At 43.0% G+C, this 23,218-nt stretch overlaps 5 protein-coding genes across 11 annotated transcripts; 1 reads left to right on the plus strand and 4 right to left on the minus strand.

The window, feature by feature from the left end:
• The first annotated feature begins 2,974 nt into the window (after positions 1-2,974).
• Positions 2,975-5,659, plus strand: LOC117641701 (exonuclease 3'-5' domain-containing protein 2). 3 transcript variants are annotated; one of them, XM_034379230.1, is made up of 8 exons: positions 2,975-3,450; positions 3,526-3,682; positions 3,762-4,064; positions 4,142-4,452; positions 4,552-4,739; positions 4,823-4,965; positions 5,080-5,252; positions 5,330-5,659. In XM_034379230.1, the coding sequence occupies exons 1-8, from the start codon at positions 3,242-3,244 to the stop codon at positions 5,574-5,576; spliced, it is 1,731 nt and encodes a 576-aa protein (XP_034235121.1). In that variant the 5' UTR covers positions 2,975-3,241; the 3' UTR covers positions 5,577-5,659. The 3 variants fall into 3 exon arrangements, with proteins under 3 accessions (XP_034235121.1, XP_034235122.1, XP_034235120.1); XM_034379231.1 differs by having other exon boundaries at positions 4,552-4,646; XM_034379229.1 differs by having other exon boundaries at positions 2,980-3,450; positions 4,552-4,754.
• A 377-nt stretch (positions 5,660-6,036) lies between these two features.
• Positions 6,037-12,360, minus strand: LOC117641700 (PWWP domain-containing protein 2A-like). Its single transcript, XM_034379228.1, has 6 exons — positions 11,850-12,360; positions 10,359-11,406; positions 10,044-10,286; positions 8,669-9,115; positions 8,447-8,575; positions 6,037-8,353 (listed from the first exon to the last, which is right to left on the minus strand). Exons 1-6 carry the CDS (start codon positions 11,999-12,001, stop codon positions 8,123-8,125), a joined length of 2,250 nt encoding a protein of 749 aa, XP_034235119.1. The 5' UTR covers positions 12,002-12,360; the 3' UTR covers positions 6,037-8,122.
• Positions 12,361-12,536: 176 nt separating this feature from the next.
• LOC117641703 (angio-associated migratory cell protein) lies at positions 12,537-15,047 on the minus strand. Of its 5 annotated transcripts, none has more exons than XM_034379240.1 (9): positions 14,933-15,047; positions 14,286-14,523; positions 13,984-14,111; positions 13,725-13,856; positions 13,484-13,628; positions 13,211-13,401; positions 12,997-13,143; positions 12,724-12,905; positions 12,537-12,653 (listed from the first exon to the last, which is right to left on the minus strand). In XM_034379240.1, the coding sequence occupies exons 2-9, from the start codon at positions 14,521-14,523 to the stop codon at positions 12,590-12,592; spliced, it is 1,227 nt and encodes a 408-aa protein (XP_034235131.1). In that variant the 5' UTR covers positions 14,933-15,047; the 3' UTR covers positions 12,537-12,589. The 5 variants fall into 5 exon arrangements, with proteins under 5 accessions (XP_034235131.1, XP_034235128.1, XP_034235129.1 ...); XM_034379237.1 differs by having other exon boundaries at positions 14,858-15,007; XM_034379238.1 differs by having other exon boundaries at positions 14,903-15,001.
• A 522-nt stretch (positions 15,048-15,569) lies between these two features.
• Positions 15,570-19,677, minus strand: LOC117641706 (dolichyldiphosphatase 1-like). Its single transcript, XM_034379243.1, has 6 exons — positions 19,560-19,677; positions 19,102-19,202; positions 18,847-19,025; positions 18,665-18,763; positions 18,462-18,590; positions 15,570-18,384 (listed from the first exon to the last, which is right to left on the minus strand). The coding sequence occupies exons 1-6, from the start codon at positions 19,657-19,659 to the stop codon at positions 18,255-18,257; spliced, it is 738 nt and encodes a 245-aa protein (XP_034235134.1). The 5' UTR covers positions 19,660-19,677; the 3' UTR covers positions 15,570-18,254.
• A 924-nt stretch (positions 19,678-20,601) lies between these two features.
• LOC117641705 (phospholipase A1-like) lies at positions 20,602-23,077 on the minus strand. Its single transcript, XM_034379242.1, has 7 exons — positions 22,877-23,077; positions 22,398-22,548; positions 22,157-22,299; positions 21,834-22,082; positions 21,264-21,455; positions 21,016-21,172; positions 20,602-20,924 (listed from the first exon to the last, which is right to left on the minus strand). The coding sequence occupies exons 1-7, from the start codon at positions 22,944-22,946 to the stop codon at positions 20,681-20,683; spliced, it is 1,206 nt and encodes a 401-aa protein (XP_034235133.1). The 5' UTR covers positions 22,947-23,077; the 3' UTR covers positions 20,602-20,680.
• Positions 23,078-23,218: the final 141 nt, after the last annotated feature.

The raw sequence follows: 23,218 nt of genomic DNA on the forward strand, positions 1-23,218 counted from the left end.
CTTGCAGCCTTGCTCGACCACCAAGCAACACTTTCTTTCGCGGAGGCCCCGGTGCGAGGCTCCGGCGTGTTCAACTTTTGCAGGACACTACCGTCACCTGGCCCCAGCCAGATTCCACTCCACGGGGACCCCTGGTGACGGGAAAGCAAGCCAAGTCTCCCTTCCCCCGGAAAGGAGGATCCTCAAGCCGGCCGGACGGCCGGGGGACACGGGCGCGGCCACGCGACGAGTCTTTTCCACAAAAGTGGCCGACCGGCCGAACGCGCCGCCGCCGGTCTGGTTTCCCAGCCGTGTTCAGCAATTGATTTAATTGGTCTTGATTGGTCATTACTTGGGCGAGGAGGGTGGGGCGGGGGCCTTTCGCTTCGCACGGTCATGTTGCCGACGCGTCGTCACTTCGTGGCTTCGGGCGGCTTCGGGCGGCTTCGGGCGGCTTCGGGCGGCTTCGGGCGGCTTCGGGCGGCTTCGGGTCCGAACAGACCTTAGAGACCGATAATACGAGGTCACGTTCGTCCCCTGCTATGCGCCCATGGACCTTGAGCCTTTTCGTGTCCTTGGACAAGGGTACAAACGTTCGCCCCCACTCGCGCTTACTTAATTATTGTCAAAAACCAGTGCGGGGGTTCGACAGCAGAAACCTCTGACCTTTGGGTCTGGTTCCCAGTGCTCCAGCCCGGAATCCATCAGACAGGTGTATTGGGTGCGGAGCACGTTGCTTTTGCTGCTGGTTGCCAAAGAATAGTCCATCCCATCCAATCATCCGATGCAAGCCAATAACGCGGACGAGCCCAGCGCGCCCTGCCGTGCACTGCCCTGCACTGCCTTGCCCGATGAGCCACAGTCCGTCAGTCCGACCATCGGGCCTAGAGCAGCCTAAAGAGAGCAGCCCACCCTCCATTCAGCCATCGGCCTGCATCGGGAGGGACGGACTCAACGTACCCGAATCCAGTGGCGGTTCCAGAGTCGGCCCAAGGGGGGGGGGGGGGGGGCGGCAAAGTAGCACTTTTTGCCTACACGTACTTGAAGGGGCAAATTGGTGCTTTTTGCCTACCTTTCAGGCGGCTATCTAGGGGTCAGGGGGGGGGGGGCAATTTCCTCCCCCCTCCCCCCCCCCTCCTGGATCCGCGCTTGCCCGAATCGGAAAAGTTGGCACTCCAAGTTCCAGAGGGAAATTCTCTACACAGAAGGCTGCGGCCAACAAGTATTTAGAAATTCACACTTTTCCCCTGGAGCGAGAGGCTAAGATAGTTACTTGTCCTACCTCTCTAGACATGGAGTAGGACTGACTAGACGCGTTACTATGGAAACGCCTCCGAGCGGGTGTCTCAAAGAATGGGCACGTGGTTTTAATTCGACTAGAATTTTCGAGCTTGTTGCTTGATGTGTACTTGGCCGCGGACGTAAGCCCATTGGCAATGGCGGTCCAGCCGAGACCGAGACCACCGTGGATGGGTCTTCGTGACGTCATCGCCACATCGCCACGAGGTGAGTCCGCGCTGCGACCTTCGGCCGAAAAGGGGGGGGGGGTACTGGTGCATCAGTATAGTCGAACACAATCGATGAGGGCGAAGTCGGACGAGGGTGTCCACTGGACGCTGTTAAGCCGACTGATTCCGAAGGATCGTTTCGTCGCTCCATCTCTCTCCCACTTATGGGGCGTCCCGTATGGGTGCCAGAGAGAGAGAGAGTGACGAAACGGCAGCAGGAGGCAGCAGTCTCTTGATTCCGAACGGTGCTGCTGTGCTGCTCACTCTTTCCCTCTTTGCCGTGCTTTGCCTTGCTTTGCAGTGCTTTGCGGTGCTTTGCCTTGCTTTGCCGTGCTTTGCCTTGCTTTGCAGTGCTTTGCCGTACTTTGCCGTACTTTGCCGTGCTTTGCCTTGCTTTGCAGTGCTTTGCCGTACTTTGCCGTACTTTGCCGTACTTTGCCGTGCTTTGCCGTGCTTTGCCGAGCTTTGCCGAGCTTTGCCGCGCTGGTCGCGCTTCGCGGGCCCGCTGAGTGGCCGAGTGGACGCGAATGGTTGGGCAGGGCAGTGGGTGACGTCACGCCCGGACGAGCGTACCGCCGCGCCCGGGGAGGGCGTCAACGCCGTCAGCGTCAACACGTACAGAGTGTAACGCTCGAGCACCCGGAGGGGCAAGGCAGGCAAGGGGTGAAGGGAGGGGAGCAGGTGTTGTGCGTGTGCGCTGGGCAGGCTGGGCAGGCTGGGCACGAGGCAACCGACAAGCCTTGCATTCGCCGATTACGGACTTCCAGTAATTACGCGACGGGTGTATCTGCCCCCCCTCCTCTACGTCAATCGTCCGAAAAAGGTGGTTTGTACTGAAAATCAAGCGTTTGCATTTGCACCTTTGCGTTGTCGTGGGGACGCGGAACTCCGGGCGAGCACGTCGTCGGCCTACTTGCGGCTAGTGCAGTACGGACGTGCCGGACGTGGTCGGCCCCGTCACTGCGGCCCTGCGGCCACCCTCGTCGAGGTAGGAAAAACACCCCCCAGGACCAGGCCACCCCACTGCACCCCAGCACCCCGGCCCGGGACACACGAGCCCCGACCGTCTGACTGTCTCGACAGTCGTCGCACTCGCACCGCACGGTCTTCGTAGTCTCTGGAAAACTCCTCTGCGTTGCTTTGGGAATTGGGGAAGGGGGGGGGGGGTAAAAGGGGTGCGTGCAGACCGAACAGGCGGGAGCACTCGTACGGGTTCGATCACATGGCTTTCAGAACTGATAAACGGAATCTCATCCAAACGCCTAATGATTTGTTCATAGATTTTTCAGATGATTTTCAGATGAAAAAAACATACTGTAACCCCGTTTGCCCCTGAAATTAGGCAAAAGGTGCTACTTTGCACCCCTCTGGATCCGCTACTGAGTTTTTCTGCGCGGGCCTCTGGAAGTTTGCTCTCCTTTGCAGTGAAGGTGCAGTTTGAAAGTTGGCGGAGTGTGGGGAGGGAAGTTTTGGTATGCGAAATTAAACAACCGCTTTCGTATATGAAAAATCTTGCATCCATGACCTAATAGTAATCCTAACCTATATCTGCAACAATCTTTCTACATTAGCTCTGTTTGCTTTTCCTGTTTAATTCTCTGGTGTCATCAATCAGGGAACTTGAAGAATTGTAGAATGCCTCCTAATTTTTCCTTTTACATCATTGTCTGATCAATGAAACCAAATTCGATTATCTTTATAATAAAATTGAAATCTCGTGTCATTTCCAAGGCTAGTTTTTCTTAACTTGGAAAATGCTGGTTGGGCGCAACAAGACAGCACTAGCTGTTGTTGCCGGCATAAGTACTGGCGTTGGCTTGGCCCTTCTAACCAGTCAAAGTCGAACAGCATCAAGATTTTTCCTTCGGTACATTTGTGCCTCTAAACAGCCTTATTGGAATATGACAGTAAAAGTAGCGAGTAATGAAAGCCAATGTATTGCATTAGTAAATGAATTGAAAAGGTATGTGATCTGCTTGTACTTCTGTAATTAAATTTTTTTCATTTAATTGTCATTAATTTGAGTTTGTCATTGCAGTGATGTCAAGTTTACAAAGGTTCTTGGGTTTGACTGTGAGTGGACTCAAGATGGCTCAAAACGAAATCGAGTAGCTTTAGTTCAGCTTGCCACACTTGAGGGACAATGTGGTCTCTTTCAAATTCACCTTTATTCATCTGTTCCAAATGTTTTACAGGTGAAGCATTAATAAGTAACATTTTTTTAAAATACTTAGTTTTTGTGATGTACTTGTTACATGCAACTTTATATTGCAGGAAATATTAGCAGACAACACTATCTTAAAAGTAGGTGTGGATCCTCTTCAGGATGCCAAACATTTGAATACTGACTACGGTATTCAGGTAGCTGGCACATTTGACATTCGACACTTGGTTGAAGGCAAAGTTGGTGGGCTTGCTGCAGTAGTGAAGTCTGAGCTAGGAGTGCGCTTACCCAAAGATTTTCACATTCGTGTATCTAATTGGGAAGCAAAAGATCTGACTCCACTTCAGGAAACATATGCTGCAAATGATGCATTAAGTGCAGTTCTTGCTTTTAAAAATCTTGTAGATAAAAAGGTATATTTGAATCCTCTTTTGTTCATATATATGCTGTTATTCTGAATATCTAGTAGACCTTTCTTTAAATACTGTAGGTCAAGGTCCCATTTTTCTCATCCAAAGAGGAACAATGGCAAAAGGTTTATGACCATTGCATGCCCTTGATGGACCTTATCTTCATAGAAAAAAGAAAACCTGCTCAAACCCAATCACCAGCTGACAATGGTTTATCGAATTCGATGCAAAGGCCCAAATCTGGTCAGCCCAATTCTACAATAATCAAAGGCCGTGGAAAACAAAACTATCGAGCATTCAGTCCTCGAAAGACACCTTTTTACAATAATGTTTTCATGCTTGCACCTGATGGTGAAGTCCTTTGCACTTGTGACCAGAAAAAAGCGGACTGGTAGGTTACCTTCTTTTCTTTTCTTATCTATTTTTAACTATCTTATCAAACCAGAATCTCCTTTGGATGCATGTTGGAACTTTTCCCTTGACTTTACAGGTATGTATCTAAAGGCCTAGCAACCATAGTGGAAAGAGAACCATTAAAAATACAGCTGAAATTTGAGCCTTCAGGTCGAATCAATGGACCATCAGGTGAATACTATGCTTTAGAAAAGAAAAATCAGTGTGTAGCCTGTGGGGAAAATAATAGCTATGTCCGTAAAAAAATTGTTCCACATGAATATCGTAGGTACTTCCCTGGTAAGTTATAATTCAAAACTGAATAGTTTTACTTATCTTAATAATTTCTTAGGAGTTAATTTTAACAGATTGTATGAAGAATCACCAATCCCATGATGTTCTACTGTTGTGCACGCCATGTCATGCAAGAAGCAATATTGCAGATCTTAGCTTACGCTTAAAGCTTGCACAGATCTGCAATGCACCTTTTCATGCTGATGAAAATCTTAAAGTGAGTGTTATATTTTGTTTTCATTTTTTCTACACAGCGGGAAATTGTTATTTTTACCTATTATGCCTGGCAAATCCTTGCAGAAAATTCAGTTTCTTATTTCCTTTTATGTAGGTGTTGGAGAATGGCAAAAACAAATCGTTACGCTCTGCAGCTAGAGCCCTTTTAAATAAATCAAATGAGCTGCCTGAAAGACGCCAGAAAGAACTCATTGATTTAATTCAAGAGAGTTGCAAGTCAAGTGTTACACCAGATCTATTAAATGAACTGAAGGATATAGACATCACGTAATCTCCTGACTTTATATATTTACGTAAATTCAAAACGCTTTGATGATTATAATTTTGACTTCTCTTTTTTCCAGCGTTGTAAACCAAGATTACACTCCCCATGGTCTTTTAGTTGTGGAACATTTTTCCCGAAACGGTGTTGAAGGACTCATGAATTTAGAGAGAATCTGGAGAGAGCATTTTATTTCTGTCATGGAGCCCAAGTTTTTGCCTGATTTGTGGTCTGTGGATCACTATCATGAAAAAAACCGTGAGTTGTATTTTGATTCTAAGTTTCTTGATAGGATTAATAACATTCTCTCTGCTAAAAGGAAACAATAGTTGCAATGTGGTGATGTATATTGGTGAAGATAAGGATGAGAGGGATAAATAAATGAGACATATTTTGTAGAGAATTTCAGAAACAATCGTTTTTATGGTATCAGCCTTTAAGACACAATGCACAAAAATGTCAGTCGCACTGACTGCTCCTTAGTTAAGCACAATTTTACTCTCTGAGCAATCAACTTGCCAGTTAAATAATTGTGAGACTAATTCTTCGGGTAAAATAATTACATTTGTCAAATTTGACAAGCAACTGAAGTCATAAAATAATAATGGCATATGAAGTCTCATACCATGCAAAAGGGCGCCCTTATGTGCATGCACTGGACACAGGACCAGCAATACATAAAATCACAGTCAGTTGAATTATCAACCCCATCAACAGTTCCTTTCAGAGGATTCCAGACAGACCATCTTCAAAGTAAAACTCAAGGGAATGCTGAGCCTAGCTATGCCTTGCAACATGCAAACTTATCATTCAGAGTAAGGATATATGTAACTTCACTTAAAGTTTGTCACAATTGGGTGGAGAAAATAGTATAGTAGGTGTCCATCTCTAGAGAAATGATGAAGTTTAGAGGGCCGTTCTTTCCAGATAGAAGTGACAACTTTAAAACATACTGTCTCGCAAAATAAGAAAAAAAATCAAATCTTTGTAATAAAAAACCTCCCTGGTCTAGACAACAAACAAGAGCAATGTGATGCACACAAACAAACCATCATTCACACAAAGTATATCTAAGGAATGTGAGTCAGGGTTTTAATAACAAAAATATACATATTTAAAGTAAAACGTTGATCAAAACTATGAATTGAAAACGCAAATCTGCTTCTAGAGATTTAACAAAGTAAGAGGGCATCTTGATGAGATGGGACAAGCCCATATTAGAGCAAGCCACATAAAATTGAGAAAATACTACAGAGGTAACAAGCTTTTGGAGAAAGCAAGGTGTGCTTTTCAAGGCACATCAAGACAACTCTTATCAAATAATTGTTATTTAAATAAAACAATATACTTCAAAGCTACAAACACAAGTGAAACACACACTGACAAAAGCTAAAGAAACCGTCGTTGGTAACGCAACAATCAATGCACATTTCTCCTATTTAATTCAACTATTCATAAGGGGGTGGGGCAACCTATGGAAATATGCCAAATGTTTCCATAATTATTCTGATAAGGAAACAAGAAGCCTACAATTAGGTACACAGTACATTAGTACATAATACACTACAATTAAATCATCATCATGAACTAGTAACACAAGTGACAGTCCTTGTTTTTTTTTTTTTTAATCAATCCCCCTTTTTTGTGAACACATAATTGTTAGTTTAATAAGAGCATCACACAAATGGAAATTTTTAAAAAGGTAGAGTAAACTTGTATTCTATTAGACATCACACACAAGGAACGAATTAGGAAGTACACATCATAAACATTAACTATAGTAAAGACCTGTAGTCTGTAAACATTTATTAGGGGTGTGCTCATAGTCAGCCCACACTAAGATCAAAGATCTTTTAAAAAATACTGGGATTTGAAACACAGACTATGAACAGAACAAATCCCAACAAATTCGTAATGATGACAGGTCAGTAAAATTATGGGCTGTGTCAAATCATTCTAGCAAGCAAAGTACACTATGTGCCACTTCCAAAATAATTATCTTTCAAAAGGAAAGTTTGATATTAGTTACAGTCAATTTCTTAAAAATTAAATTTGATGCATGAACAGGCAAAACATTCCGCACAAGGAAAGCTTTGACTTTATCATCATCATTGCTTTAAATATGTGTTCATTAGCAGCCTGTTTGTGATGCAGTCTTTTCATGTACATAATTTGTAAATAGGTCCAAGAAAGGACAATTTTTAACTAAATTAAGAATTTGGGATGAGAAAAGAACGATAATGTTGGCAATTCACAGTCAGTACCAATAAAAATGCTTAAGCACTCAAGGAGACAACCTCATAGAGGTAAAATGGGAACACTTAGCCCTGAGAGGACTATATCTAAAAGTATTAACTTATTTAAAGAATAAGACAAATGCTAAAGTATATGGGTTATGGAAGACGAGCTTAACAAAACCAAATAGTTTCAACTAATATAACTTAGATATACCTCTTACATTGTACTCTTCAAAGTATTAAGTCACAGACATACTTTTATCAATCATGACAAAGCATTAAGTCATAATATACAGAGAAAAATCAACACCACTTCTTTTGGATCATCTAAGTTTCACCTGAAGTATGTAAAGAGAGATATGTTGCGTAAACATATACTCAAACAGAGGCAGGACTTGAAGCTACAATAGCATTACAAGTTAGTGATTGAAACACATCGGCAACCAGAATCACTTACAAATATTTGACACTTTTTCAACTCTCCTTCAACATAAGCACGAAACAAATATGATAGAAGGCTGAGTAAAATGTAGGCCGTAGAACAAGTACATCACTACAAGACAACTCAGTTTCAAGGCTTCCACATGACTAGTTCTTAATTGCACTTCTGACTAAGGGTTGACTTGAATGTAGATACATCACAGCACAATATCTACTTCTTGAAGTGGATCCAAGGAGTCTTTGAGAGCTTCACAGGTAGCAAGCGGATCCAAGGAGTCTTTGTGAGCTTCACAAGCTGAAAGTGGATCCAAGGTGTCTTTGCGAGCTTCACAAGCTGCAAGTGGATCTAACGAGGCTTTGCGAGCTTCACAAGTTGCCTGTCGAATGGCTTCCTTGTATGGACCTCGCTTCTTTTTATTGTAGCGAGTCTACAGCAAAAAAAATCAAAACAACATAATTATTAGTTATACGAGGCTTGAGGAAGGTTTCAAATAAATGGAGTCTAAAGGACTTCTTCCCACCTTAAATGTTTCAAGGAAGGGACAAAGCTGATCACAAGGCATTCGTGATGATGTTGATGAACCATACCAGGCCACATGTGCCTGAGGTCTCTGAGGCTCCTCTTTTCTTTCAATAGTTATACTCAAAACCTACAAATTTGATTCAATGATCAGAATCATAGTAAATACTAATGTAAATTTTTTTAAATGTTTTTTTTTTTTTTTTTAATGTTAGAACATTACCTTTCCAGGCCACCATGGGAACCCATGAATTTTCCCCCACACTACATCCCCCACTTCCATTTTTCTTCCATCACCTGTATCACAGGACTCAACGGTCAGGAATGTATGAGCTGAATCCAGTTTTGGAAAGTCAGGCAAATCATCAGCTCCTGAAAATTCTGAGTTACTACCCGAACTGTCTGAGCCAGTTGAACAACTTGTATCACCACATCTTGCATAAGCTGTGGCAGTCAAACGCTTCAGACTTATAGAAAGCTTCTGTTTCAAGCATTTTTCTTTCATTGAATCAATATCACAATTATTGATGGTGGACTCCTCATTTTTTGGTTTGTCATCAATTTTAAGTGGATCTTCCTCCAAAAGTGGAGGGTAATCCACATCCACTTCTTCCTCGACTGCACTCATTTCATGTTCTCGGACTCCTTTATGTCTCTTCTTGTGTTTCACCTGACCATATGCAAACAGACTATCAAACAATGACTCATATATTAAGACATATTAACAATAAAATCAAACTTAAAGGTTAACAACAAGGTAAAAGAAAGATAGGCAATCTCAAAGTATAACTAATTTCCTGCATTACATGACCAGGAATTCAACAGATAGCATTATCTTTGATCCTCAACTAAATCAATCACCCATACATCACACCATTGAAAGTGCCTGCCAGCAGGCAAAATGTCAGTGACTAGTCTTAGCTAGAAAACTTCATGACAAATAAACAATTTTACATCCATTCTACTGTTAAGCATAAAAATAACTAGTAGGTAGAAATGCAGCACAAAACCTTCAAAACATTAAAGAAAAAATAACATGACAAACCGCTGTCTTCAAAATTGTGGTTCTAGACCTACTTTAATTGCTAGAAGATAATTTGGCAAAATGCAAGTTAAGAAATAAATACAATGTTTTCCTGATTTTGCCTTCAGATATCATTACAAGCGGTAAATGTCATTGTGTTGACATTGTCCCAAAATGTGGTAACTATGTGAGTGTGTTCAATCCTAATGATGATCAGGACATTGGTAGCATAGTTTAAACAATCCATTATACTTATCTTACTAAGAAGATGCTGTAGTTCAAGAGAGAATTTATCATCTACTAGTTATACACATCTAAAAAATATTTGTATATTTTTATATTTTTGCTTGTTCCCACCACTCTTAGCTGATGCAGCTGCAGGCCACCTAGGTTTTAATACTTCTGGAAAGGATGCCAAAACAAAGAAACAAGGAATGCTATAATCCTACGAACAAGAGTTATCAGTAAGGCATTTCCCTTCATTCAGAATTTGACATGCGCTAGTTGTATGCAACTTTAAACTACAATGAACTTTATGCATTGAGTACTACTTGGATTTTTCAAAAATACTGACCTTTCTTTTACGTCTTCGCTGGTATGGAGAACTACCACCAGGTCTTGGTGGAGATTCAGGCTTATCTTTGTTTACTTTCCGGCGAGCCTCCTTCTTTGCTTTCTTCAGAGCTTTCTTTGCAGCTTTAGTCCTTGCCTCTTTCGTAGGAGTTTTTGGTTTATGTGTTTCTAGGTCTTCAAAATCACTTTCACTATCATGATAGCTCCGCACTTTTGCTGGTATTTTTAAAACAGTACCTTCACCCTGCAGAAGACAATTCATCAAATCAAAAAACTTAAAATCATAAAACTTGAAAAGTGAAATAAAAAAAGTTACCTGAGCTCCAAATGAAATTTTGATGACTGGCGTGGTTCTCCGTGTAGCGTCTTCAAGAAAAACACTTTCATCCCATAAGTCTTCCATAGACCCTACATTTCGCTTCTTTCGTAAAACCATCCTGTCCTGACTTTCATCTGTTCCTGAGCTGGCAAATGAACTATTTAACTTTGACAGTGAATCTACTGCATTGTCAGACATTTCAATTATACCAGAGTTTTTCTCATATATATCTAATCCATTCAATTCATTTGAGGCATCATCATCAGTAAGTTTTTCTCGTTCTGTCGCTTCTAAGGACTGATTCTTACTCATATCAAATGAAATTTCTTCTAGACACTCAGTGGAGCCCATGTCACTGTTGGAGTTGGAATTAGTGTGTGGCATGCTTGTTCTTCTACTTTTCTCAGACGGCACATTAGATTCATTTGCTTGTTTCTGCCAATACTCTGGTGCAATTTTTATTTTATTTACATTGCTACTCAAAGTTTGAGGGATTTCACTTTCCATCACAGTCTTTGGAATCAGGGACTGGCGTAATGATGGAGAATCAACAGGAGGACTTGAAGAATTCTTCCTTCTGCTGGCAAGGGACGGTTTGTTTTCTTGAGGGTTTTCTGAGAATGGTGGTCTTGGAGATTTAGGGGATATTTGTCGAGGAGGACAAACTTTTTTCTCAACTGGTCCTTTGTTAGAGGCAGTGGATTCTGCACTCTTCCGCTTTCTTGATAAATCTACATTTTCAGAATTTTCATTACAAGTGCTCTTACACTTGGAACACAAAACTTGCCTTGGTCTCAGTCTTACAGTCATTCGACTATTCTTAAATTTAGAATGGCCTCCTCTCATAGCTCGTCTCATATGATAAGCAGATCCAGGAGGAAAGCTATCTTTTGCTGCTACATTCACGGGGGAAGGGCACTTTTCCTGAAAATATGAGTACCGTTGAGCAACACTATACATTTTATCCTCGTCTGATCCAAGGCCATGTTGTGCAGAGTCCACCACAGGGAATCCAGGTGGGGTAAGAATCCCACAGGGTAGGGATCTGAAAGGCATAGAAAGATTTATTTAGAAGTAAAAACAAAAATTTTATTTCTTTAAAAATGAATTTAAAAAAAAAAGAAATTGATTTTGCCCCCTCCTTTGGTCATGAACGTGTAGAGGAAGGCTGAGAGGTAGCTGTATTAAGCGCGTATTATATTGAAATAGCTTGTATGACTCATTTTCATGTCAGAATAAAACAAAATTACAAAAATAAGAAAACTTTAAGGAGTGCATCACACCCACAGGCCCATGATTCAACACATTTGGCCAGTGGGTGTCAGAGTGCATTGATAGGGTTAGGGTACGAAACGTTGTTCAAGTTCACGCGTATAAATATAGAGGAAGTAGTACTAAAAGATTTTCGACAATTCTTAATATGCGAGTGACAATAAACTCAAAATACAAGCAGCCTGGTGACCAGATCAGATAGGGAAAAAATCTCACCTTTTTGTCGAGTCCAGAAGGACCCCTTGATATAACTTGCTATCATGTTCATAAGAAACAACTAAAAAGTCTAATAGAGCTTCTTCTACGTGGACCAATATATCAGTACTCTTTAAACAACTTAATTCTTGAAGGGGTTGTAGATCCGCCATTTTAGGTTAAGCCTTATCTGAGGCTCCTAGATTGCTGCAGCTGTACAGGTGTTAGACCATGTTAGACTAGACCAGCATCTTTTTAAGTCCTAATGAGCTTGATAATTGTTAGTCATCTGATTTCCTTGGTTTTCGGCCAAAACTCTAGTCGTAAAATGGGAAATAATCAATCCTCCCGAACCAGCAGAAAGGAGCAGGTAAAATCAGAAGGGATCCAACAGCCCATGCTTTCAGTGTTGCCAGGTTTGGAAGATCTTCAACTGAATTTAAACAGTCAAACTATGTGTCTAGTTTAGGACCGGGACGTTTCGCTATTAAAAGTGACGGCTATAAATTGTCTACCGACTCCCCTCCCCCAACCCTTCGAAAGAAAGTGAAAATCCCGCATCGGCCAGGGCGTGAGGCAGAGTTGCCACATTGTGCAATTCTCGTAGGGAAATCCCAAGCTTTGTTTTGTTTTGTTTGGTTTGTTCTGCTATTTCTGCCTTCTGCCCAGTGAGGAAAGGTTGTAGAGAAAATGCAAGCAACAGGAAAATATCACAAGATGGTCATATTTATTTAATTTGCGTACACAATTAAACCTAATTCTCAATTAAGTTTAAATATTCTGGATGTTTTGTCATCTGATGCTGTAAGAAGGTAACGTCCATCTCTGAAACCAAACAAATGAGATATTATTTAATTATGAGCAAAATAAGAAAGGATGATTAGTATTGGCTTACTTCGATCGAGAGAGGTCTAGTATGTCAGCACGATGACCGAGCCACTCTTGAGCTAGAACACCAGATCGCACATCATAATGACGCACAATTCCATCAGTTCCAGCAGTGTAGACTGATGGCCTTTCAACATCCCATACAAGTTTTGTTATGGCTCCTTGTTGGTGAACAATGTGCCTTTGAGACTAAAAAAATATAAAAAGTATTATTTAAAAATTTATTTTGAGAACAGCAGTTTTGGGGCACCTATTTATTTAGGGGCTTATCTGGACAGACCTGATGTGCAAGATCCCATATGAAAAGATAGCCTTCTAGAGTTCCATATGCAGCTAATGGCATAGCAGTGTCAGAACTAAAAGCAACAGCCTCAACATTTTGTTCTTCAGTTCCTCCAGGAACTTGTGTGAGTAAAGTAGACAGTACCTGAAAGATTTAATTAAGTGGTGATTAAAGTGCAGGTCTTATCATTAACAGTTTGTGAATAACTTACTTTGCCTTGATTGGAACTGGCAACCACAGCTTTTCCATTCACACCAGCCAAAATTAAATTGTTGTCATGATGAGCAGCTATGTCTGATATGGTACCATCTTCACTGGTAGACATTGACTTTGTGACTGTTCCGGATTTGAGGTCCAGAAGCTTGAGAGTACCATCAGAATACCCAACACAAGCACGCTTTCCTTCAAAGCAAATGAGAAATATAAATTGAACTTGGTGATAATGTATAATAAAGCACCAAAAACAACTGAACACATTAATTACCATCTGGTAAGATAACACCACAATCACTTTTTTCTCCACTTCCACCAAACACTTTGCAATCTCCACCAGGTAATTTCCACATGTAAACTTCACTGGAAGCAGCTCCAGCCATGAGAACATTTGTCCCATGGTGCCATCTCATCCACTGAAAAGTAAGAAGTATAATAACCAATCATGTCATTTTGTAAGGAGAAACAATAGGAAATGATGAGCCAGTAGACAATGATTGTAAGACGCTTACTGTCATATCACCCATGGCATAGTCCCACACTTTCTGTAAGGTGTTTGTCCGCCAAACTTGAATATGTCCAGCCATGTCACCAGTTGCCACATAGTTTCCATCATGACTAAACTCCACGGCAGTTACAGAATCCTACAAAGCAACAAAAATGGCAGTCAGAATGTTTTGAATATATGCTAACACACAACTTACATAGTTCCCAATTTTATTTTTATTTAAATTGTTTTCCTGGACTTGAAATCCTAGAAACAGAACCTACCTGATGACCAGTGCATTCCAAGAGCACTTTTCCACTGTCTGTTTCCCATATGTAAGCTTTATCATCCTGAGCGCCTGTCACAGCTAATTTACCCCTATTTGGTTCTATATGACAACAAAATACAGAGCCTAGGAAAAAATACATTGATGGCATTAATAAAAGAAACATAAAAGGTCAACTTGGTCGTCCAATATAACAGGAGAAGAAAGGCTGTCAAACAGTAGCATTTGACAGGAGTGCATGTTACAAAAATTGACAGCATTTCTGCCCAAACTTAGCAATGAATCTTTATAAAAAATTACCAGAATGTTCAGAAAAGACCATTGATGCATCCTCTCTTTCTGGAACAGGTCCAAGCACTGGTTCACTATCAATGGCATCATCATCGTCTTCATCATCATCGTCAACATCAGGATGTTCATTAAGGCCAAGAATTTCTTCTAACTCATCTTCATTCACCTCAAAGAATTCTTCTTCTTCGCCTTCGTCCATTTCTGCTCCATAATGAGGAGAAGATGGAGGGGTGTCTTTATCTGGCATCTAAAACAATACAAAATAAGTATCAAACATTGGATCAGGAAAGAGTCTTCCATTATGATGCCCAACACTGAAAGAGCAGGGCACTGACAAAAAATAAATTGGGTTCGGACAAAACAAATTCGTTGACCAGATGCTACAATATTAAACGTCGGAAGGCTGAAGGCTGATGCTGACAAGCAAAACGCGACAACGAGACGAGCACCTCACGTGCGGTACGCAGCGCAAAGTGGTGTAACCATGCGTCACAGTCGACCTTTTGAAAACCGTCTTTAATGCTCGTACTACGACAAGCTGATTATATTTTAAGGGCATCATACAAGATTCGTATACATACCGTCTATTTAAGATCAAGTGGGAGCGAACGTCAAACTGCTTTTACCTGACTTTAGACCATGTAAATACAGCTAACCTCTCGCTCGTGTTGTTGTGCGCAAGCAGACACAAGACGAAAGGACTCCAATAATGCCAACCTCTTTTGAAATCAAAACATCAAAACATACCATGAAAGCAATTATATGTGTACTCCCTCCGCTCATAGACACACTTTAATTCAGACTAATTCTAGATAAAAAAAACCTTGAGTAAGAATTTAAATTTGATTTCACGGAAACTAGTTTTGAGAACTTTTTCTCACGTTTTCTCAGTGATTCTCCCCGCCACTATTCAAATTTTCCCGGATGAAGCGGATGAAGCCAAATTCATCATCATCATCATCAGCGCTGTTAGGCTTATGCAGACCTTTAGCGGTTCGAGTCAGCAAGGCACTCCGACCTCGCGCGGCCTCTCCGCAACCTCAGATGCGGTAGGGTTTCTGCATAGTCGTAGTGCCCGCTGCCCTACTGGGGAGCATGGGGTCAGTCTGCCTAAGTTAAATTTCAAGTTAATTTATGCGGCTATACTCATACTTTTGAGAAGTGTGAGTTAAATAATCTTCGTGTTCGCAACAACCCATAAATCAGGTTGCCTTAATCAGTTCAATAATTTGCAGAAATTGGTGTTGTAGGGCAACCTGGAGGACTGAGGGTTTAATTAAATTGACGCTCGAAAGGTTGTTTCATCAGATCTTTATCATTTTTAAAATGTCCCTTTCTTTCAGAATACTACGTTGCAGGTGATTAGTCGACACAACTTAATTAGAAACTTTAGTGCTTTGCTATATTATGACACGATTAAAGATTAATTTTAACAATTCAAATATAATACCCTGGGGAAAATAAAAGGTGGATGTTAAGTGCAAGGTGTCAAGTGGACATTGCCCTTGTTCACAGAATTTCCAATGGCAGTTTGCTGTAACTGTTTCTTTATATTTTCACCAGAGTAGTGCACAAAGACTAGTTTACATCCTATGTAGAATTTAAATTATGCGAAAGGATCACAGAGAATACATGTGTTGAGGCAGGTTTATGTACAGTATTTGTCCCAGAGCAAAAATGAAGATAATTCTAAACTGAGGCAGGCTATCTAGACTAATTATGCACCCACAGGAAAGCACAAGAGTGAAATGATCACAATAAACTAGGTAGTTTTCCCACATTAATCACAAGAGAAAATATTGAAGCCTAGATGAGATCTTTGATTTCCAAACATCTATCAGTGCACATGTTTTCTTCCAGATAAACTGGAAGGAAATAAAGACACTGAATAAGTGAGCGATTATCTGCTACAAAACACCTACAGTACACCTGATTTGGAAGAGGACTCCTATTTATCTCGTAAAGAGTAAAATAACCAGACAGAAAAATCTCACACTTGTAAAAATCTTAAATGAGAGATGTAGAAAATATGAACATGATACACTTTTTGCTATTTCTCTCAAAATAGTTCACTAAATACTGTCTGAACTCAGTCACTATAGTATTGTAATTTTTGTGCGTACAAGTTTAAGCCTGGAACATTTTGTTCAAGAACTTGCAGAGATTTACAGAGAAAAATTTTTTTTGGGGCAGTGCTTAATTTGCATAGACAACATAGACATCAAAGCTTTACATACTTTTTCATCTTCTTCATTAAAACATCACACCAAAATTTAAAATTATGGAAATTTATAACAGTAAAACACTTTATGGAAGAAAATTAAATTAAAAATATTACAAATCACCATAGAAAGTGGAAGATCATAACAAGTTACATCATATTTGGCATTCATTAAGGTCATCAAAAACGCACTCACGAAATTAGAAATTAGAGGGAATATTTAAATGTTTGTAGAGATGCGTCTAGCTGTGGCTGTGAGTGACCACTTTAAAGTTGAGCGTTTCAGTAACACTTGTGTAGCAGTACTAAATGACCAAAATAGTTCGAGCATATTTCCAGTGCTAACAACTCAGTGTTACTCATAAGCTTCTCATCAAAATGGTACAGAAATAGACAAAAACAGTGACATGCTAAATGTATCTGAAACATTTATTATTGTCAATAGTGAAACATTCAACTTCAGTTTACACTGTGATGATCAGTAGCATTGACTTCTGTTGACTTCTAATAAACCTGTCATTGCAATCAATAGTCAGTCTTTCAGGCAATGAGCTGCAATAAGACACCCCAAAGAAATTTGATTTAATAATAACAACAAAAGTAGCCAATGTGACAATATTCATGGAGCCCTTGGACAGAACCAAATGTCAAAGTAAAGCAGTAGTAGATAGTGTTTTCAGTCAAACAGTTTGCTTAGACATGGTTGCGACAGTTCAAAGGTTGGAATCCATCAAGAGTTTGAGCAGAATAATTAATGTCACAAATCAAGCAGAGATTTTGGGGCCTTCATATTGCAACAATGACAGGGAACTCAGAAATCAAAGACAGACAAAGATATTTAGAAAGATTACAGTCTTAAATATTTGTAAGCTACAAGATACAAAACCATACTACCAACAGAGTAGCCATTAAGCAGCTAAGACTCCAAACAGGGGGAAAATTGGGCTCTTTTGATAACATTTTGCTCATGTCTGTCCACTCAATAACTAGAAAATGTGTCTAAACTGGTCTGAGGGGAACACTTAATTTCTTGGTACATGCAAACCATATAAATGCCAAAGAGGAAGGATTACAAGGTGGCATACACAAATATACCTAGAGAAAAAGATTCCAAAATACATGAGACTTACACAACTCTTACAAACATTGTTGGGTGGAGACATACAAAAGTATATATATTACAACTGTCTGAAAGGGGCATAAAAACATATTGCATTGTCTAAAACTTTATCATTTTTACACATGATTATTCAAATTTTCAACAATTTTGATCATACAGGTCATCCTCCAATTAAATTAATTGACAGAGCAAACTAGTTGTTCTCATGAGAGTTCAGTGAGATGAGGCAAAGTCAAGATCTAGAAGTCAATATGCTGAGAATCATTGACACAAGAACTGCAAGTCGAGAAAATGTGTAAAGTGCAGCCTAACAGTACTTAGTCTTAATCAGATTTAAATATATCTTAAATACCAGGACTAGTAAAAAGATTATAAATGTGAGTAAAGATCCCTAAGCGCTCTGGCAGGATTTAAAATTTTCAAAAAAGTCTTGTTTAACATTTAAGACAGCAATTGTGCTGTTTGATGAGTTCTAGAATGAAAATTTTGGTACAACCAACACTCAACAGTAGTAGCACAATTTTGTGCATTTTGTCGCAAACATTAACACACATTACTTGCGCTGGAAGAAATATTTAATGAGGGACGTCCATTCATCAACTCTGGAATATCTCAGTGGCGCCCCACCCAGCAGGTGTCATTGACTCTTCATAGACACTAGTTTGCGGCTGCGTGCACGAGCCTCTTGACGAATGTTTGTGTACTCGAACCAGAGCACATTGGGGATGAGTGATGAATCACGTATCAACAAAAGTTCAGATATCCTCCTGTGCAAAAAAGAGGATGATCAAGAATGGTCATCATTCCCGCTTACAGTACAAATGGCTAGAGAACAAATATTTACCAGGAAGCTATAGTAGGGAAAAAAGGACTAAAAACACAGGTGACTAGAGTAAACCAGATGGTGCCAAGAGTGCCTCCAACAATGGCACCCCCAAAAACTTGGGTCCAAGTATGGTATTGAAGGTAAACTCTGCAAAGGGAAAATCAATCTGCATGACAGCAATAAATATAGGTTCAGAGTTCAATAAAAGAGGGATAACTTACCGGCTGATACAGACACAGGAAGCAAATGAATTTGTCACAAACAATAACAACCCTTTCCACAACCACTCCATATGATAATGATTATTAGTGTGCGTGAGCCTATCAAGAGGAAAAAGATGATTTGCTTTAAAAATTTGTTTAACTTTAGTTTTTTGCAAACAGTTAGAGATTTGAAGGCATACCTGATTATCACAAACAAAGCACAATATGTAGCAAAGAACCACATAAATTGGGAATGTGATGAGGGCATCCCATATTCTTGGTAAGTCACATTTCTTACTAATGGACGAGGCTCACAGAACCAATTTTTCAATAAAAAGTTGACTAATTCATTTAAAATTATCCCAAGGAAAAATGCAATCTGAAATTTGAAGGAATACAAACGTAGTGAATCGTAATTAATTACAATCTAATTCCAAAAGCATAACAACACTTACTGTATGTAGATCTCTTCGGAACAGCATAAGTGTGATAAAACCCGCAAGTATAGCGAAGGGTGTTAAACTCACTAGTGCGAAAAGCTGACCAATCAAGTCACCTAGACAGAAATATAATCATATAGTTACACAAGATAATGAGTTCTGTTTCTTTCAAAATAAAACAGAAAAACCAGGAAAGCTTTTTTTTTTTTAATTTTTTGCTCCTTGTTTCCTACAGCACTTCCAATGCTATTCCGATGGGGAGGCATCGTTTACAAAGCGTGGAACACGTCGAAAGGAGGGAACATGTAAGCTGCCACGATATGCAGACGTCTTGAAAGGTACACATAGAGCACAGATTGACAACACGGCCACAACAACCCCACGCAGGACTACGCTGTCAACGCCTCACAGCTAATACATTGCAGTAACTGAGGTTGAAATCAATCCGTATGAAAGAAAGAATAATTGCGTACCTTCAGGATATTCGACAAGCGTTAGAGATAACGGTTTCCACTTTAGTTTCTCCATAACTGGTATTTGGGAGTGCAGTGGGCTGCTTCCCGAAGCCGCCATGTTTACTAACTGCAGAACACTATTTCCAGAAGTGCCAACCTTTTCTCACTTGGGATGGGTCCACTGATTCACTGATTACGTGGCACGTTACGTCATAGAACATACGAATCGGAGATTCCCTCCATCAGGCGCCAAAATATTCAGAAGGCGAGGTTCAAACTTTGTTGGCCGTGATGTCCGCCTCCAAAAAACCAACGACGACCCTGCCTAGAGCCCTACCCTGCACCGTTCTGCGCGGGCGGGACATTTAAGCATCCTTGCTTGATTTGCGTGTTTCCGAAACCAGGAAAGCGAATGCGCACTATCCCGTAGGGTTTTAAGTGAGCGATAGTGGTGCTGTGATTTCGCCCGGCGTCTCCCGGTGGACCACGCCGGGTGGCAGACTGCATCGTTTACTGTCCAAACAGTCCTTCCCCGCTATCAGTGTCGCCAACCAAAAAGGCGCAAATCCCAAGTTCGAGGGGTGGTCGGTCGTGCAGTTTATCACATCCCACTTTCTCGCCAATCTGTTGTCCCTTGTCGCGCGGCTGACATGAGCATTTTCTGAATGACGAGAGCAGATTAGACGGGCTTTTCGGCCACTCGAGCGTGTTTTTTTCTTTTTCTTCTTCTTCTTCTTCTTCTTCTTCTTCTTCTTCTTCTTCTTCTTCTTCTTCTTCTTCTTCTTCTTCTTCTTCTTCTTCTTCTTCCTCTTCTTCTTCTTCCTCTTCTTCTTCTTCTTCTTCTTCTTCTTCATTTGCCACAGAAATGAAAGAAACCGCCAGTCTTTAAACATCAACATTTAATACAAATATAAATATAATATAATAAATATAATAAATAAATATAATTTTACGGGACGGAGGAGGAGGAGATGAGGAGGGAAAAGAGGAAGAAGAGGAGCAGTCAGGGAGGGATCCTGTCTCCACTGGCGTAGATTAGAATCAATGAAAAGCTTTGCCCTTGTTGTTTCTCGAGAGACGTTTTATGTTGGTTCAATAACTCCCAACTGTGGGTGCCTGCTTTTCTGCATCGCCGCTTCTTAGAACTCCCGACGGAGGCCCTTGCGTCGGTACAGGGACAGCCTTCGCCGCATGAAGCTCCTGTAGATGCGCGTCGACAGCGCCTTGCCGGGGAAGCGACTGTGGGGCCGCAACTCGTTGGCCAATTCGTCGCTGCTGCTGCTGCTGCTGCTGCTGCTGTGCAGACTGAGCTGAAGCTGCTCGTCCTCGGGGATGGCGAACGGAGCCTCGTCCCGGGTGGTGAGACAGTACGAGCCCGCCGCGCTGGAACAAGAACACCCAGGTCAGCGTCCTGCCCGTGCGGTCAGCGAGCAGAGATGCGAACGAGGCCGCACCGCCGCGTCCTTGGCCTTACTTGGAGGGCGTGTCCAGCCCCATGACGATGCTCTGCCCGGGGTCCGTCTTGTTCACCGTGCTGTCGGCGCCGGCGCAGGGGAAGGCCTTGAACGCCGTCCTGTTGTAGATGGACTCCTCCAGGAACACGAGCCCGCGTCCGTGGCTGCAGGTGCCCTCTGCGCATAGGTTTGACAGTGAGGCTCCAGAGCTATAGGTAAAGTCACAAAGTCACACGCGAAGCCACTAAGGCGAGCCAAGGCGACTGACGTGTAATGTCGGCGATCACGCATCCGGGCTGGATGCACGTGCCGCCGTTGGGGTAGAAGTCGACGTGGCCGATGGCGTCCCGGTAGCCCAGCACGTTGGCGCACGTGTGGATCACGTCCACGAACAGCGCGTCCGACTTGTCCAGGCGCTGCGTCTCGTTGCCCGGGATGAGCGGCCCGGCCGGGTCGAGTCCTGCGGTACAGAGGAGCGCGTCACTTCGCCGCCAGCTTCCTGTCCTGCCTCTAGGACCTCCAGGACCTCCAGGCCTCCAGGGCCTCCAGGACCTCCAGGACCTCCAGGCCTCCAGGGCCTCCAGGACCTCCAGGACCTCAAGGCCTCTAAGACCTCCAGGACCTCCAGAAGACCTCCAGGACCTCCAGGACCTCCAGGACCTCCAGGACCTCCAGGACCTCCAGGACCTCCAGGACCTCCAGGACCTCCAGGACCTCCAGGCCTGTAGGACGGACCTCAAGCATCCAGGACCTGCAGGCCTCTAGGACCTCGTCTAGGACGGACCAAGCATCCAGGACCTCCAGGCCCCGGGGCTGACGTAGTCTGACGGGGTCCTACCTGTGATCCTGGCCACGGTGCCCGACTTCATCATCCTGGCCGCCATGCCGGTGATGTGCGCGCCCAGGCTGTGGCCGATGAGGTGCAGCGACTCGGCGGGCACGTCGTGCTTGTCGCGCAGGAAGTCGAGCAGCATGGCGACGCGCTCGCCCACGAGGGGGACGTGGCGCTCCGACAGCGGGTAGAAGTAGGTGTCGCAGTCCGACCACTTGACGGCGATGTAGTTGACGTCCGTCGTGGCGAGCAGCGCTGCAACCACCGAGTGTAAGACATTGCAGCAGGCGGAATGCACGGAGAGCACGCTGTAAGGCCGTAAGGCGTACCTTTGCGAATGATGTCGAAGCTCTGGTTGTCGGCGAGCCAGCCGTGAGTCGCAATCTTGGTGGGCCGGCTGTTGTCCAGGTGCTGCGGGGCCGGAGCGTCCTCGTTGTAGATGTCCAGCATCTCCGGCTCGTCCGGGTTCTCGCTGAAGTGCAACGAGTTTCAAAAATTAAGTTTTGAAACCTTTATATTTTCCAATTCTACCAGTGCCACTGCCTCTGGACGATTCCCTCGGAAGCTTACCGGGTGTACAGCATAAAAACGACTCCCTTCTTGAACCTCTCGGCCTCGCTGTCGTCATCGTTCTGGAACCACCACCAAGACAGCCGCCCGAACCTTCGCAATCGCTCGCTCCGGCCGAGCAAGTCGCGCTCTACCCCGTCGTGCGCTGGAACTGAAGGACGCGGTGGCAGGTTGAAAAAGGGAACTTTGTGCAGACACCGGACGCACATTGGACCAGAAGACCGACGGAAGCGACCAAAACTCTAGACGCATTTTGACCACCAGAGTCGCTTAACAGGGCTTAAACCAAACGTATGATCCCATCAATGGATTGCTCTCCGAACGAGGAATCCATTGGTGGGGTCACACGCTTTGTTCGAGTCCTGTTAAGCGACTCTGAAGCTCAAAATGCGCCTTGAGTTTGTGCCGCCAGCGCCGGTCTGGCAAATCCACTGTGCCACGGCTGGCCACGGCCTGCAGTGCTGCAGCAATCCACTTACCCCGCCCTGCTTGCAAGAGCAGCAGCACCACCTGCAGTGCCAGCAGAGATGCGGCTGATTTGGCTATCATGGCGAGGCCTTGAAGGGGTTTGGGTTGGTTCACCACTGCAGCTGAAGGGAGTGCTGCGCTGTGTGTGCGACTGGTGCGGCGCAGTCCAACAGACTTCAGTGTCCACTGTCCACTGGCGACGCCCCGGGCCCGTGCGGCCTTTTCAAGTGTGGTCGCGTGGCGGGGTCCCTACCCTGCCCCCGCAGCCAATCTTCGCTATCTTAGATTATTATTCAGGTTCGCGGCGGGTGTGTCTGAGTGTGTCTAGCGTAGCGGCGTAGCGCTGCGTGGGT

Source organism: Thrips palmi, unplaced genomic scaffold (assembly GCF_012932325.1).
Source record: "Thrips palmi isolate BJ-2018 unplaced genomic scaffold, TpBJ-2018v1 HiC_scaffold_15, whole genome shotgun sequence".
Classification (NCBI taxonomy): Eukaryota; Metazoa; Arthropoda; class Insecta; order Thysanoptera; family Thripidae; genus Thrips; species Thrips palmi.